Here is a 15,463-nt window from a genome sequence, read left to right on the forward strand (position 1 = left end):
ATAAAACATATGTTTGATACAAGGCAATGATGTAGGGTGATGTGTTGATGCCAACCCAACTTGTTTGTCATACATTATAAGAATTAAACATATCTATTTATGAGCATTGAAAGGCTCCTTTATTTGAGATGTTTGATCAGATCTGTGCAATTACTGTTACTAGTTTTACTCTTCCCTGTAAATCTGGACCCAGGTCATCTGAGCTCATTTCAATGCCCATTACTACTTTAAGTACAACAATCAATTTGCTTTTTCCAATAACTTGTTTTGCCTCACTATCCTCCCAGTACCCAGGTCCAGGAGATCTCCTGTCAACCTACTAAAGATTTCCAGATCTCTTTCCTCCTTTAATGTCCTAATATAGTGTCCTCATGATGCATGGCCAAGCAAATTTTGAGTTACAAATTTCAATTCTCGGTGGTATTGCCATTTGGCATGGACCAACCTTGGTATATCTAGGAGATCAGTTTGCAGAACTAATGAAAGAACAGACTTCAATCCTTTTGGCAACCTATTACTGGGGAAATAATGGAAGAACAGACTTCAATTCTTTTACCTGTCTTATGTCTACTCAACTGACCTCAGGGTCAACTATATAGAAGTGTTAAAGTGTAAACCATCCAAGACCCACCATTTCATAGATCTACATTCGCTTTCTGTCATTCATAACATTCAAAAAAAAAGGAGGCATTGTCCAGTTGACGATGCGCTTCTAAAATTACAAGGACACTGGCATTCACAGATGAAGTGGGAAAAAAAAAGACAGCAACCTCTATTGGAAAGTGAATCCCATGAAATTTACAATGGAACAAAATGGATATCGTTGCACCATAATTTTGTTATCTAAAGGAATGGTCAATTATAAGACTTTCGCAGAACACCTATAGCTCAAATTTACCTTCAGACCTCAATTGAATTAGCTTTCACAACGATGCGGTGCAGCAAAACCAATCAATCAACATGGAGTCATGATCCTTTTGCTCATTCTATAAATTAAAGTCGATCCATTCAGATAGCAACTTCCATTGCTTTAACATCACCCTCATCAGAAACAATCCTGGTACTATCACAATTACTGCTCACACTATCAAAATTTGCATCATGCACTTCGTGTCAATTCCATGCAAGATTAAATGAGCAATGCGCTGCTTCTGTGAATTCATCACCTCTTGTCTCAACATTTAAGACCAGTGAACAGAAGTACACAGATCAATATTCATATATATATATGAATCACGATCTTTGTTCTCTTTTCCCAGACAAAATTCAAAATGCTTGGATAGTAGCTTCAGTGTCTACATCATCATCCTCGTCATTATCAGTAACATCAGAATCACTCCTGTCACTATCATGACTACTGCTCATAGAATCAGAAATTGCATCATGTGAATTCCAAGCAGGAGGAAATGTTCGCTGCAGTGCTTCCGTGAGTTCACCCCCTGTTCGTTCAATATTGTGCAGGCATTTAGACCAGTGAACAGCAGTACGGAGATCAACAGTCAAATCATTCTGCACCATTTCCTTACAAATATTCAAAATTCCTGAGTAGATATATTCCTCAGTTATAGTAGCCCTTGAGAGAAGAGAGGTCATCAGACAATGGTATGCAGCCTTGTCAGGCTTCAATCCTGCTAGTTTCATCTCTTCGAAGCATCTCAAAGCTTTCCCGGGAAGTGAAGCCCTTGCCCAACCTTTAATTAAGGTAGTGTATGTTCTAACGTTAGGCTTCACTCCAGCAGCCTCCATTTCTTCTACCATCTTTGTTGCTCTCTACAAACAGAAAGATCAATATAAAAGGCTAGAAAAGAGATTTAAATCATGCATGTGCTTGCTAGAAATTATATTCCGAAGATTGTATTTCGGGTACAAGAGATTCAACTTAAATTCTTTGTCTTGTTATGAGATGAAAATAGATCCCTAAATCTAGACTGTCTTCTTATTCATTCATCTAGAGCATTCCTAATGGTGAGATATTCTCAGAGGGTTGTTCATGACTTACATTGAGCCTAAATTGCAATCAGGAAAGCAGATAAATCTACCTGTCAACTGTCCCTCTCATCTGATTTTACTTCTACCAGGAACTATGTACAGGAGTTAATGTCAGGTTGATAAACAGTGGTAGAAAGTCTATCCGCTCTTTTGGACCCTTCTAAAAGTTTTGATTCATTGTGGATCGGTTCATATATATTTGCAAAGATGATAGGATGAAAATGAGACTGTATTTAGATTTATATGTATTAATAAAAGAAAACCAGTAGGTAAACAGGAAATGGAGAAAAGGATTACTAATAAGAGAGAGGCCTTAGAGTGTCTAAACCTACATAATCAATAAGCATCCTAAATATACAAAAAGTAGAAGCAATCAAGATAGTTTTAAACTAAGAGTTGGAATAATATTAATTAGGAGTGCCACCATTATTGTTGAACTAGGTTGACACCAATACTCTAAAGGTCTCACACACCATCAACAGAGTAACATCAAGCAAGAAGAAGGAAAAGCAGAGAGCCACCATTCAACATCATGAAAAATTTACAGCTAAAAGGCCTTACAAAGATAGTTTAATCTGATGAGTGCTAACAAAGATTTTGCACAAGTGATCTCAAATTTCTATGATTAGAAAACAAATGGTCACATCCAGATCTTTGTCAAACTTACAAGAAGCACATATAATGGTCTGCCTAAAGTATAAAAATGCTGTTAAGTTAGATGGTAAATCTATATCAAGGACATTAAAGAAGAATGGGTACCGCCATATCACCAGCCTTGCAGCAGGCATTTATAAACGAAGTGTATGTATGGATGTCAGGGAAAACTCCATCTCGTTCCATTTGCTGCATTAAGTCAGCAGCCTCCCAAACATCTCCTCTTCGAGCCCATCTGCATGATAAACCAAGAAATAATGACTTAACTTCCCTCTAGGAAGGAGTTGATAACATTATAAAAACAATTTTTATGAGAAAATGACAGAATTTATAACTTAAGGTCCAAAGATACATAATGCATACAATAGAAGAAAGATCTACACCGATCAGTACACACCTTCAGTAATTCAATGCCATGTGAATATCTTTCCCTATTTCTAAATTTAAAGCCAGATAAAATATTCAAATCTGGTATGCTTTGAATCACATAAAGATATCACCAACTGAACTACATGTTCCTTATAGTAAGGATATGAGAGCAAGGTTTCAGATTTGAATGTAAAACCTCCATAAGAACTTTCGTTTATTTCTGTGTAAATGAATACTGAATTCACTGTGCCATTGATATTATTAAGAGCTACATGTGAAAACCATGTTTCATAAACTTAAGAAATCTTTACATGACAGAATCTAAATTCATATTATTTGGGATGTATCATTAAAAACAACAATTACCCATCAATTAAGATGTTGTACACAAATGTGTTCCTCGGTATCTTTTGTGCACTCATTTCCCTTGTGACTGCTAAAGCACTTTGCATTCGCCCTGATTTACAACATGCCTTCAGTAATGCTTCATAAATGAAAACATCAACTTTCAGGCCATTTTCTTTGACTTTTGTAAAATATTCAAAAGCTTTCCCAATATCACCATCAGCAGCATAACCTCCCATGATAGTTGTGTAGGTATGCTCATTTGGAGTTATGCCAGCTAAAGACATCTTCCCAATAACATCAACAGCTCTTTCCAGCTAGAAAACAGGTAGAGTATATGCACTTATGTTAAAAAGGGAAGACTACTTAAGTAAACATTAATTACTCAAATTTTGAAACTACCTGACGTTTCCTAACAAGCCCATGAATAAGAGCATTGTATGTTTCTACAGTTGGAATGCAACCACTTTGTCGCATAAGATCAAAAGTTTCCATAGCTTTTTTCATATCTCCAGCAGCTGCAAAGCCATCTATAATAGGCCTGAATGTTCTGCTTGAAGGTCGTAATCTCTCCCTTTGCATTTTGTCAACAAGACGAATTGCTCGTTCCATGTTACCCATCTTACAGAATGCCTCTATCAGTATATTGTAAATGACACGATCAGGTTTTAACCCTGATTTTATCATTTCTTCAAAAATGCTGAAAGCATTTGCATAGTCATTTAACTGGATAAAGCCATTAATCAACATTGAGTAAGTCTTGCTGTTATGTTTGATGCCACATGATTCCATTGTTTTGCTAATCTCTAAGGCTTTGGAGACCTTTCCAATCTGAAAAGATGAGAAAAACATTACTATTATTGTAGTGACAGTGGCAGAAAAATGTAATAGAAGTCCGAAGTAAGCTACACTAGGAGTAAGATTCTTATATGTATGATTGTTATATATGGAGCACAGTTACAGAGTCTAGCATCAGAAGAAAATTATATGATGTTTCCAGCATTCAAATGATATAATATGTCCTTCACTAATCTCCTTTTGAACATTAATTTTCTTAATTTGGTTGGTTCACCAAGTCTAGATATTTGTGAGATGGTCAGGTAGGGGTCAAATTCAATCCAATATGCATGTGCATCTCGAACTTATTAATCAACAGAAGGTTAAAAACAATCTTTTTATCTGTTAATAATATACCATAACAAAGGAGCGTATTCAATCTACAAATAATGCAACAGGACAGAGTGAATATCTACCTTTACATAGAAATTGATGAGACACCCGTAACTGATCACCGAAGGTGTAAATCCACATTCCTGTGCAAATTCATAGCAAGCAAAGTAAGATCTACATTGCAATTGAATTAATGTTTAAATCCGCATTCCTATACAAAATCATAGCAAACAAGTAAGATCTAACACTGCAGTTGAATTAAATATCATCTTCCAATCTTCCTCAAAATTTTGCTGTAACTGTCGGAGATCAGCATATGCAGAAAATATGGTTTAAATATAACTAATTAGCCAAATTCTACTATATACCATTTTGATAGCAAATCCAAAGACTCCAAACAGTTGATCTCAAATCTAAATTCTAAACTTCTCAAATAATTTAGAAATAGAACCCAAATCCTTGAAAATTCTAAATTGTGAATCAAGCAATAAAATAAAGGTACCAATTAAAATAATTTTAGATGATGCATAGTAAGAAATCTCCAATTTACATAATTTTCAGTTTCAAGATAGTTTATATAGGGTGTACGAAAACCACTAACACAAATCTTCAGACGGACCACACCAGTCAAGAGAGATTTTCTAGTTATCGTTCTGTTGTTCTTTCTTATTAAAGATGGCAGAAGACTAGCAAAAGTGTCATTTGACTGTATATGCTGGGTAACTGAAGTAACTACAAGGAAAAGAAGCCATTTCACTCACTCATTCTAGAAGTCAATTAACATATAGTTGAGGAAAATAATAAGGCAACAAGAATTGATCACATGTTGACAATAACATGCAATTAAATTCCAAATATTAAACTTGTCATGAAAGGCACAATTATCATATTTTCTTCTTTGTAAACAGTATTAGACTATTAGTACTTGAAGAAGTAATGTAATTAAAACTACAAATAATATGAAGAAATAATTTTTACTTCTCAACATACCTTTAGTCTTTCAAAAACAATTAGAAATTTTTCTTCATTCTGAATATTTGTGTAACCGTGCATCATACTATGATAGATATCAATAGGAGCATCTATCCCATCTTCTTCCATTTCCCGGACCAAATCTTCAGCTCGAGTCATATTACCAGCTTGACTGCATAGGTTTAAAAATTTCAATTATTTTGCTAACTGATGTTGCTTCAACCTGATGAATAGAATTCCATTCTACATACGTTGCTGTCATAACTAAAAATTCCATATTAATTATAAGAGGAAATCTTCTCATAGTTTGCCTATCTGTATTCTGTACAACGAATAACATATGAAATGATAGAACTAAAATTGTACCTTCCTGGTCTAGACTTTATTAGAAAGGAGTCATGCTTACAACCTACAAAACAACTTAAAACAAAATGAGTGTCATCTTAATATACTGACCAATGAGCATATATAATGTTGCAGAATATGATGGAATTCAGTGATTCGAGCTTCCTCTTGGCCTCTTCAAACCAGTTATCTGCAGATCTTCCAAAGCAACATAAAGTTGTTAGAAAAGTATGGCAGATACACTAGGACAATAATATATTCTAATATAGTTATCAAGCAATATCTACATAACAATAGTGACTACCTTTTATAATTCAAGAATGTGAAATGAAAGGACCAATAACGTTCAGAAAGTTACTCAAAAGATAATATAACCTAGCAGCTACTCATTGTCTGAGCATTTAACAATGTAATTATCTCTTCAAATTCCAATAAACACATGGTCAAGGCAACATGAAACATGATCCAAAACATGTGCTTATTTAGATCACTTTAGTAATCTAAACCGTTTATCATTATTTGTGTGACAGTCTGAATATAAACATCAAACTATATGTAGAAGCAGCGATATTAATTCATCAGAAGCAAGCAAGAGGAGCACACAAAAGAAATTGTAGGCAATGTATAACACTACTCACTTGGCATCATTAACCTTGGCAAAGCCTGCAATAAGGATGCTGTATGTCACTACAGTCAACTCAAGGCCCTCAGCTTTCATTTCTTCAATGCATGATAATGCCCCTCTCATATCTCTAGCAACTGCATAAGCGTGAACAAGGCTGCATGACATGTTAATGAAGACAGTATGACAGATGTATGATGTTGACAAATCAGTTCATATCAGCAAGAGATGACAAACAAAAGAGGAGTAAATAATGAGGATATAAAAAGAAATAGATTAGAAATTTCTGTTTGGAAGATCAATGTTCATATAAAAGGTAGAAAGGTTCCCAGTTTCTCTTTCTAGTTTCTATATTAGGATTTGAGGAAGATTTTTACAGGCAAAAGTAAGTGTTTCGATTCAAAAGAATCTAGAATAATATCAATTTTTCTAATTTGCTACCAAATTTGAAAAATATGAACAAAATAAGCATCTCTGCTTTGTGTGGTTTGAAGAAGCTCAAATCATCAAATGGATGCACCAAAAAGAAAATGTTTATACTGGATTAAGTGGATTAGGTGTAGAGATAACTAGATTAGTTCAGTATTCTTGCATTCCTTCTTAGCACTACAAAGGAATATCTAAATTAGGGTTGCTAATAGCGTGTTTGGCTAGTTAAATCTAATTAGCTTAGTTTTATTATCCTCGTTTCCAATTTGAGTTCCCTAACCTTGTAGAACAAGTCACTGGAGTCTATCTATATGTACAGCACTATGGGCCATGGTACTCTATGGAAGTAAATAGGTTAAATCCTCTCAAATTGACAGTTGTTTTCTTTATGCTCTATCTATTTTCTCCTTGATTTACATTTGTGATGTTAACAGCTAAAAACCAACAATAAAATCCTAGGGTCCTATAACTGCTATAAAAAAAATCTTATGGATTAATCACGGATCTAAAGAAATCATTGTCATGGATTAAAAGAAACCTAGGGTCCTATAACTGCTCAAGAAAATATTCTCATGGATTAAAAGAAATTATCACATGGATTAATCATGGATCTAAAGAAACCATTGTCATATTTTAAAAAGAAATCATCAAGTGATGTGGCTTCTTCAAACCTGTGATGGTCAATATTTCCCTGAGGCTCTCTGATCAGCGCATACATACATACATACATACATACATACATACATGTATATATATATATGTATATATGTATGTATGTATTAGTTCACAAACTTCTAATAAATATTTGTTAATCTGGCTAGATACTAGATCCAATCATCCACCTTGGGCATAAAGTTACAGTACTCAAACGGTATTCAATGCATGTTCTCCAACTTAGATAACTTGTAAGCAACAATGCACAGGTAAATCAAGATAAGAACTGTAAGACACACCAAATAGCAAAATAGTTACATCCTAACCTCGTAAATACATATGAATTCGGCTCTATCCCTCTCGCTCTCATGTTCTCAAAGGTAGCACGAGCATGATGCTTATCCCCTCTCTTTGCATAGTACATAACCATCAAGCCAAATTCCCTCCTAGATGGCTGAATCAAAAAAGAAAATTTCAGCAGTATAGAATAGGATTACATAAATGATTTAAAATTGTATCTAATAGAAATCAGTATAAGTCTCTAGTCTCTAGATATGTATGACACTAGGTTTGCACAATGTATTTCAAGGAGATGATGTAGAGTATTTGTTGAATAAAATCAAAAAGTGATAGAAGAGGAGGATTCTTGAATTTATGTGAATGTTACATTTGCATTAACAGAAACATAGCATGACTATCTCCAAGCTCATTTATTTTTCTTTTCAACACAAGAAACCCAGAGTAGGAAGTAACTTCTGTTGCAATATTCTATATTTATGTCCCATAACTAACTTGAAAGTTCAAATTAGCATCCATAATTTCTAAGAATTACAGAAGTGCTGAAGTGGGGAAGAAACTTCTAGTGTCTTCAAAGTGATCTTGTTTACGAAGCTAATTCCTCTCCATCCATCATTATAAATCATCTCATTCCTCTCCCCTGAACATGGCAAACGTGTTCCAGAATGCAACAAAATTGAAAATAAATTATAAAACATAATGGCAATTTCAGCACAATCATCTAATGACTAAGCCAATTATTTCAGAACAAAAATCAAATATTTGATATAGGTATCACAAATGCAGCAATTAATTTAAAAGAAGACTGGCAAAAAGCTCTCAGAAAAACACTGAACAAGTTATACCTTCTGTATTCTCTCAAAGGCAGATATAACTGCCTGCCAATTCTCCGGCTGAGTCTCCAAAGTATTCCGAAATCTCCGACAAGCTTTATCCCTCTCCTCGTGCCACTCCGACCGGAACTCTCTCTGCTCGAAACCTGCCACCCACCTCTCCCTCTCCTCTGACCTCGCCTTCATCCTCCTCCCATCATCCATCCTAACAGTGAGAACCCTCCCATGGAATTCCACGCCGTCCAACTCCACCGCCCTTGCAGCTGAGTCCTCAGCAGTGGGGCCGCCATAGATCACAAAGCAGTACCCGACATTTCGCTCCGGATCCTCATGTCCTCTTATCAGCTCGATCTTCTTCAAAGGCCCGAATTGCCGGAAGAACTCGGCAATCTCGTTCTTCTTGATCCAGAGCGGCAGATTACCCACAAAGATCTTGCCTTTTTGCCGGAAATCAGCATTTGGCAATGCGGGATCAGGAAGGGGATTCGCCTCGCCAATATCAACTCCTGGGGATTCTTCCTCTAATTCTTCTTCTAGCGAAAAAGGAGGAGGTGGTGGTGGTGGTGGGGAGAGCTTGCTCGAAAGCCAAAGCTTCGAGGAGAGGGGATTGGGGACTCGGGATTTTGGGGGATTCTTTTGGGGACTTGAGGAAACCGAAGGTTCCGGAGGAGAGGCAGGAGAGGGAGGGGTTAAGGGTCGTCGGACTGCGCCGGAGAGAGGCTGAGAGGCGGCGGTCTCCGGCGAGCCTTTCCGGGAGGAGAGGATGAGTGAAGGGGAAGGCTTGAGGGATTTTAGTGGGAGTTTTGTGTAGGAGAAAGAGGCGGGAAGAGAGAGGAAATCCATGGATTAATTTATCGTGTTTGTTTCAATTGGTGATATTTTCCATGGGAGAAGAGAAGGGAGTGCGACAGAGCTTTGGTCTCCAGGATAACAAAGAAGACGCGAGTAGGGGGGTGGGGGGGTGTTCAAGTTCTGGAATCTATCCAGATATAATCCTATCCGTCCATTTCCTGTGTTGTGATTCGTGAATAACAAACACCATAATCCAAGCTCCATTATGATGAAGAAAAATTAATACAAGAATTTGCACAACTTTAAAAAAATAAATAAAAAAAAAGTTGCTGTTGCTTTGATTAGAATACCAAATTTGTATTGCTATGGAATTGGTTAGTTTAGGGTTCAGCATATCACCAAGATGCAGCATTAGGGATGGCAGAATCATAGTACTTGAGGCTTGAACTTGGAATGCCATCAAATGTTATTCCAATATGGCAAATCATCTCCTTGAAGAGAGGTGTGTGGAATGGCTAATCATTTCTTAGCTGTTTCTTGAATTACAAATTAAATAGAGCACTAGAACTTACTGGATAGCATTAACATACCATCATCTCTATTAGTCTAATCACATCATAGCATGATAGGATGATAGCACAGTATGTATATCAAGCCTAAAGTAAGTTGAAAGATGTAACGAAAGACATACACATTCTAATAACCTCACTGCAAGAGGTTCTCAATAGCTCAGTCGCCGTGAGGATCAGCAGCGGTGGGGTGAATGGAGGTGGAGGAGGAGACGCCGAGAGAGAAAAAGAAAGAGTAAGGATGGACGGCGACATGGTGAGAGAAAGAGAAGACAAAAAATGAGCGGAGAAGGAGAGGGAAAATTAGGAGGAGGAAAAAAAGACCCTCTTGAGCGAACATAGATAGCTCTGAATATAACACGAGTATCACTGGTTCAATGCAGTGGTTATCAGAACAGCCACCTTTTTGCTTGCGCATGATAACATTGTTATAAATTATTTGATGATTTAATGGTTAGCTTAGATAAACAATTCGACAGCGCGACTTCTTCGATCAGATCTCAACGTTATTTAATTCGAAGCAATTATTTAACAAGACATATAACTTGAAACCTAAACTAAGTGCTAAAAACTCGATAGAACTTAAGTGTCTTTTTATCTAGAACGGATTGATTATTTATCCAACCCATATATAATTTTCGGGACTCATGAATGATAAAAATAAAAAATAAAAACAACTCTTTCTCAGTATATTTATTAACAACAAATTTGAATTGAATGAATTGGAGGCATCTTTGATCAGAAAATTTGCTGTCAGCAATATACTGCATAGCCAGAATTTAACAGATCAACCTTCTCTCACATAAAAAAATAAATAAATAAAAATAAATAAATAAAAAGATTAACCATGGTGCTCAGTGTGCCACAAAGTCAGAGTATATCAGAATTAACAATTACTTGAAGCCTGACAAGCGTGAAAGGCATAATTAATACAAGCCCCTGAAGTCATATTTTGGAGAATAAATTGCAACTTGATCTTAACAAACGGTAAATAAACTACAACAATTCAGGGGATTAGGACTTGAAAACATTGAGCACAAATGCAGGATTATAAAACAACCGAGATCCCATGTTAAGTGGTCAATTGATCATTATATATGATGCGTTTCATAGGCTCGCAATGCTTTGCTTTAGTCCACAAGGTGTATATCAGATATCAAGATCTTTTGCGAGTCCAGACATCAATCTTCAAGAATTACTTGCTTCTTCATATCACTAGAATCTTCAGTTAAGGAGCTCCCAGTGCCATGTATTGAGTTGTTCATGCCTCGGCAGTGCAGCAACTGCCTCTGGAGGCTCTGCACAAGCTCATTAAGTTGCTGAATATTCTTTTCCTGAGATAGTATTATCTGCACAAATATATAAAGCAGTCTAACTTTAATGAATTGTCATTGAACCAGTAGGGTATAACTTTAGCTTTTGTTGCACCAGAAGAATACAATTATATGAACTTGACTGCCAATCTTCATAACTAAATAGTTGAGAGTAAGATAGTGGGGCTCAAAGATCCGGTTTATGTATTATATTTATACATTTTGGATGACACAAAATCTAATTGGATGAATAATGTCAGATTGTCAACAAGTCACATAGATAGCTTTCTCATTCAAATAGACATGAAAGCTATTTGGGTAGGATACATTTACTGCAATAAGAAACAAAAAAGATCATGTCTAGTAGAGGACATCTTAATGTAATGCATATAAGAAGGTACTCCAGAGATTGTAGTACTATACAATATGTTAGTCAAATCAACTGGAATAATATGTCTGAAGCTTTAAAAGGCAAACTCATCATTCCAATTATTCTTCAAGGTGTAGTAACATGAACCTGAGGTATCATATAGGATATTGGAGGATTATCTTCACTAGCCGGAATAGTAAGGTGTAAGTTATTATAAGTAAGACGCTCTCAAGTTCAAAAAGATATATGATCAACAACTCTACGAGGAATCCAAAGGCTAACATCACTTTTCTGAAGTAGGTTCTTCCTTGTAGTGCAGGAACTTTTTAAAATTGAAAATTACAAAAGTGAAACTCTTTGGCTGACCAGATCTATTTTTGTCATGAGTTGGTCAGCAGAATACCAAGTGCTAGACTAATTCAACATGCTCCAACATCTATCACCAATTTGCAATTCACACACTATAAAGCTTCTTCTAGAAGGAACAAATATACCAGGACCATCTTTATGACGTTGGATGAAGAACGAGTCATAAAATTGCCTATTATCTCACACTTTCTCCAGAAAGAAAGTTTACATCACTAGTTTGAAGGTTCAAAAGTCTAGGAAGTCAATATAGTGTTTTTCTGCATCCTTCGCTGCAAGAAAGGATCTTTGTATAGATAAGATTAAAATTGAAAGGTCAGATCCTAAATTAATTAATTACATAATCTCAAAGGAAGATATATCTTAAATAATGGAGCTTACAGTATCTGTTCTGAAATTGCATTTAATGGAAGAAACTAAAAACCACTTTGCTCATATGGAACACTATTGCACATTTGCTTCATTTTATAAGTTCCAGATGACCTAATGTATTTGGAGTATTTCACCAACAGTTAGAACTTTCACCTAACAATATTCAGATTGCTTGGTGAGTGTTTTCTCTCATGTAATGTTGTGAGAATATTTGTGCATGACAAGTTGAATATTTCATACTTGATCATGAAGTGCCTCCAGATATTGTGAAGGATTCCTTCAGATAGGAATCAATTTTCTAAATGATCCTGATTTTCGTGCTTTGATGGGCCATCTGAGATCCTTTTGTTAACCTATGTTGTTACTAGAAAAGTTTGAACTATCTAGAAACATTGACCAAACAATACAGAATAAATGTATGAAATTTTTATCAAGGAAATACAGAATAAATATAAGAAATTGTAGTTTACACTATTTCTGAGCAATAGATTATAGCAAGGAGAAGGTGATAATTTGATTAGATTTAAATTACTGCTTCTATCATATTGTATGATCCTTCATCAAGAGCTATCCAGATCAAGGTGCGGACCATCTATTGTTGGATCTTTTCTTAGTTGATTCCCACAAAGCGTAGCTTGACATGTTTGAAAACACAGCCCACAAGGAAAGATCCTAAAAGCATAGAGCTCAAAAATACTAAAATGATTTGCAAATTAAATGTTCAAACTTTTTAGAAATCAACTAAAATAAAATCTTACTCTGATTTTATGAGAAATTATATTCTCAACAAACACTAAAAATCCATGGTCTGCTACATGATTGAGATAATGCTGGGTACTTAAAGTCTTAGATACATTGTCAGATATGTGCATTTTAGTGCAAACCAACATAAGTTTAGCTAATGAATGAAGTGCTTCTAGGGGAATTTTGATGAATATAAGATATAAGTCACAAAATTCATGACATGACATCCTGTACCACTTACTTTTTCTTTAACAGCCTCTTCCTTGTCCAGAATCTGTTGCCGCCTCCTCGGAATGGACGAATTTGCATCAGTTTCACCAATTTGCTGCTTCCACTCAAACTGGGATGTGATGATAAGCACCATCAATAGAAAAACGAGAACAACAGGCCGTGAAGTCATCGCCAATCAACTGTTACATAACCTGCCAATGACGATTCCCAAGAGTTTGATTACTTGATCTGCTAACCCCAATAATATTATCAAGTCATCCACCCAGAGATAACACTTGAAAATCATCATATCAGGGCTCATAAGGAGGTAAATTTTGAGAAATCTCCACCATCATTTGAAAAACTGTTATCTTTTTTATAAATCACTCTTTTGTTTCCGAAGCACACGAACTTGGAAACAAGGAAACCTCAGTCATTTGCTTAGAAAAAAAGAAAAAGGCACAACACTGCAATAAACCTCTCTTTTTTCACTGCAGATCCTCACAAGTTCAAAGCCCCTAAATTGTTACCCCTTCCCCTAGCAAACCCTATCAAGCACTCGCAAACTCCAAACAAAATTTCGAAAAGAAATCTACTTACTTGGGGTTTCCAAATAGAAGAAATCGGCAAAGGGATCAACAAAGGCAGCGAAAGAAAACTCACGGTGCGCCACGAATGCCTCCGTCCAGCTCGGAGATGAATCGAGGGCAAAACCTACGCTTCGATCGGTCTCTCCTTCTTCAAATCTTCTAATCCGACAGGAATTTCGGACAGTGACAATAAGAATCTTAGGGTTTCTTCGATCGACAGAGAGCAAGAGATAGAGAGAGGTGAGCTCGTTGGTCTCTCCAGTGAAAAAAAAAAAAAAAAAGGCTCGTCTTTTTCTTCTCTCTTTGACCGAACGAGCGAACGCGGAATGGAGAGAGAGCGAGAGCGAGCGAGAGAGAGAGAGAGAGAGAGAGGAGGAGACCAAGCCCCTTAATTTTCCATGATTATTACTAATTAATCTCGCGATTATGTCATTGCTGAAGTCAGCATTATAAATCCACAATCTAATCCTCACAAAAGAAAATTCCACCAAAATTATCATTTATTTCAACTCTTTTTTTTAAATTTTATTTTTATTTTTTTGTGCGAAGAAAATAAAAATATCTCCAAAGGAAATAACGTGACAGGTAGGACCCCTATCCTTTATTAAATTAATCTGACTACATTTATTAGTTTATTAAATTTCCCCTAGTCTTAGTATACCAGAACTATTAAAAAAATATATATGAGCTTTTGCTGTTAGAACTATGACATCCCAACCAAACATCCCAATTGTTATCAAAAAGAAGTGGGTGAATGCCATGGGATTAGATTTAGAGAACTAAAAACCAAAGAAGATTGGATGTGAGAAGTAGAAACATGGCAACTTGGTAGGACAAATATTCATGTGAAAATGATTGAATGTGTCCCTCCTTTAATAACACTTCCGTTGCTTATGTTAAACTTAACTTAAGATGTAATTAACTATCTCTTTAGAACAAAATGTCCCTTTTAAATGTGTGCCAGACTTATGAACTACTATTTATTTTTGTAAGGCATTGACTTTTTTAACTATGTTAACCTCTTAAAACGTTTGTATAAAATATTATATTATCTCGCTGATCCGTAATAGGATTGTTAAATTTTTCATCAAAACTAACGATGTAAGTAATTATCATAATACCCCTAGCATCAATAATTTAATTTAATGTTTTTTTTTTTTTGAGGCTAGTAATTTTATATTAGAGAAGATAGAAGATTTTGAAAATGCATTATGATTTATGAACAAAGGGTTAATAGATTCAATACAAGTGAAAGTGTATAATTAAGGGATAATTTGTAATTTATCTAGTTATTTTTTTTTAACCTTCTGAACCATTATTATTTTAATTTTTTATATATATAATGATTTGGAGTGAGATATTTTGAAGAGAACTATTCTTTTAAAATGAAAGAATTATTTTTATTTTAGATAATTAAGAGAGATAAAATTAAGCTGGGCCTTGTTCACGTTAAGAAAC

The 15,463-nt window shown here is 35.4% G+C and overlaps 2 protein-coding genes across 3 annotated transcripts; both read right to left on the reverse strand.

Annotated features, from left to right (window-relative positions):
• Window positions 1-748: 748 nt before the first annotated feature.
• LOC140777839 (uncharacterized) lies at window positions 749-9,634 on the reverse strand. Its single transcript, XM_073122220.1, has 10 exons — window positions 8,692-9,634; window positions 7,876-8,003; window positions 6,483-6,623; window positions 5,956-6,042; window positions 5,518-5,671; window positions 4,611-4,670; window positions 3,760-4,188; window positions 3,379-3,674; window positions 2,749-2,878; window positions 749-1,770 (listed from the first exon to the last, which is right to left on the reverse strand). The coding sequence occupies exons 1-10, from the start codon at window positions 9,520-9,522 to the stop codon at window positions 1,267-1,269; spliced, it is 2,760 nt and encodes a 919-aa protein (XP_072978321.1). The 5' UTR covers window positions 9,523-9,634; the 3' UTR covers window positions 749-1,266.
• Window positions 9,635-10,900: 1,266 nt separating this feature from the next.
• On the reverse strand, window positions 10,901-14,340 carry LOC140779974 (uncharacterized). Of its 2 annotated transcripts, none has more exons than XM_073125345.1 (3): window positions 14,016-14,340; window positions 13,447-13,627; window positions 10,901-11,389 (listed from the first exon to the last, which is right to left on the reverse strand). In XM_073125345.1, exons 2-3 carry the CDS (start codon window positions 13,603-13,605, stop codon window positions 11,222-11,224), a joined length of 327 nt encoding a protein of 108 aa, XP_072981446.1. In that variant the 5' UTR covers window positions 13,606-13,627; window positions 14,016-14,340; the 3' UTR covers window positions 10,901-11,221. The 2 variants fall into 2 exon arrangements, with proteins under 2 accessions (XP_072981446.1, XP_072981445.1); XM_073125344.1 differs by having other exon boundaries at window positions 14,079-14,338.
• Between the last annotated feature and the right edge of the window lie 1,123 nt (window positions 14,341-15,463).

Source organism: Typha angustifolia, chromosome 15 (genome assembly GCF_048772165.1).
Source record: "Typha angustifolia cultivar Huaian chromosome 15, ASM4877216v1, whole genome shotgun sequence".
Lineage (NCBI taxonomy): Eukaryota > Viridiplantae > Streptophyta > Magnoliopsida > Poales > Typhaceae > Typha > Typha angustifolia.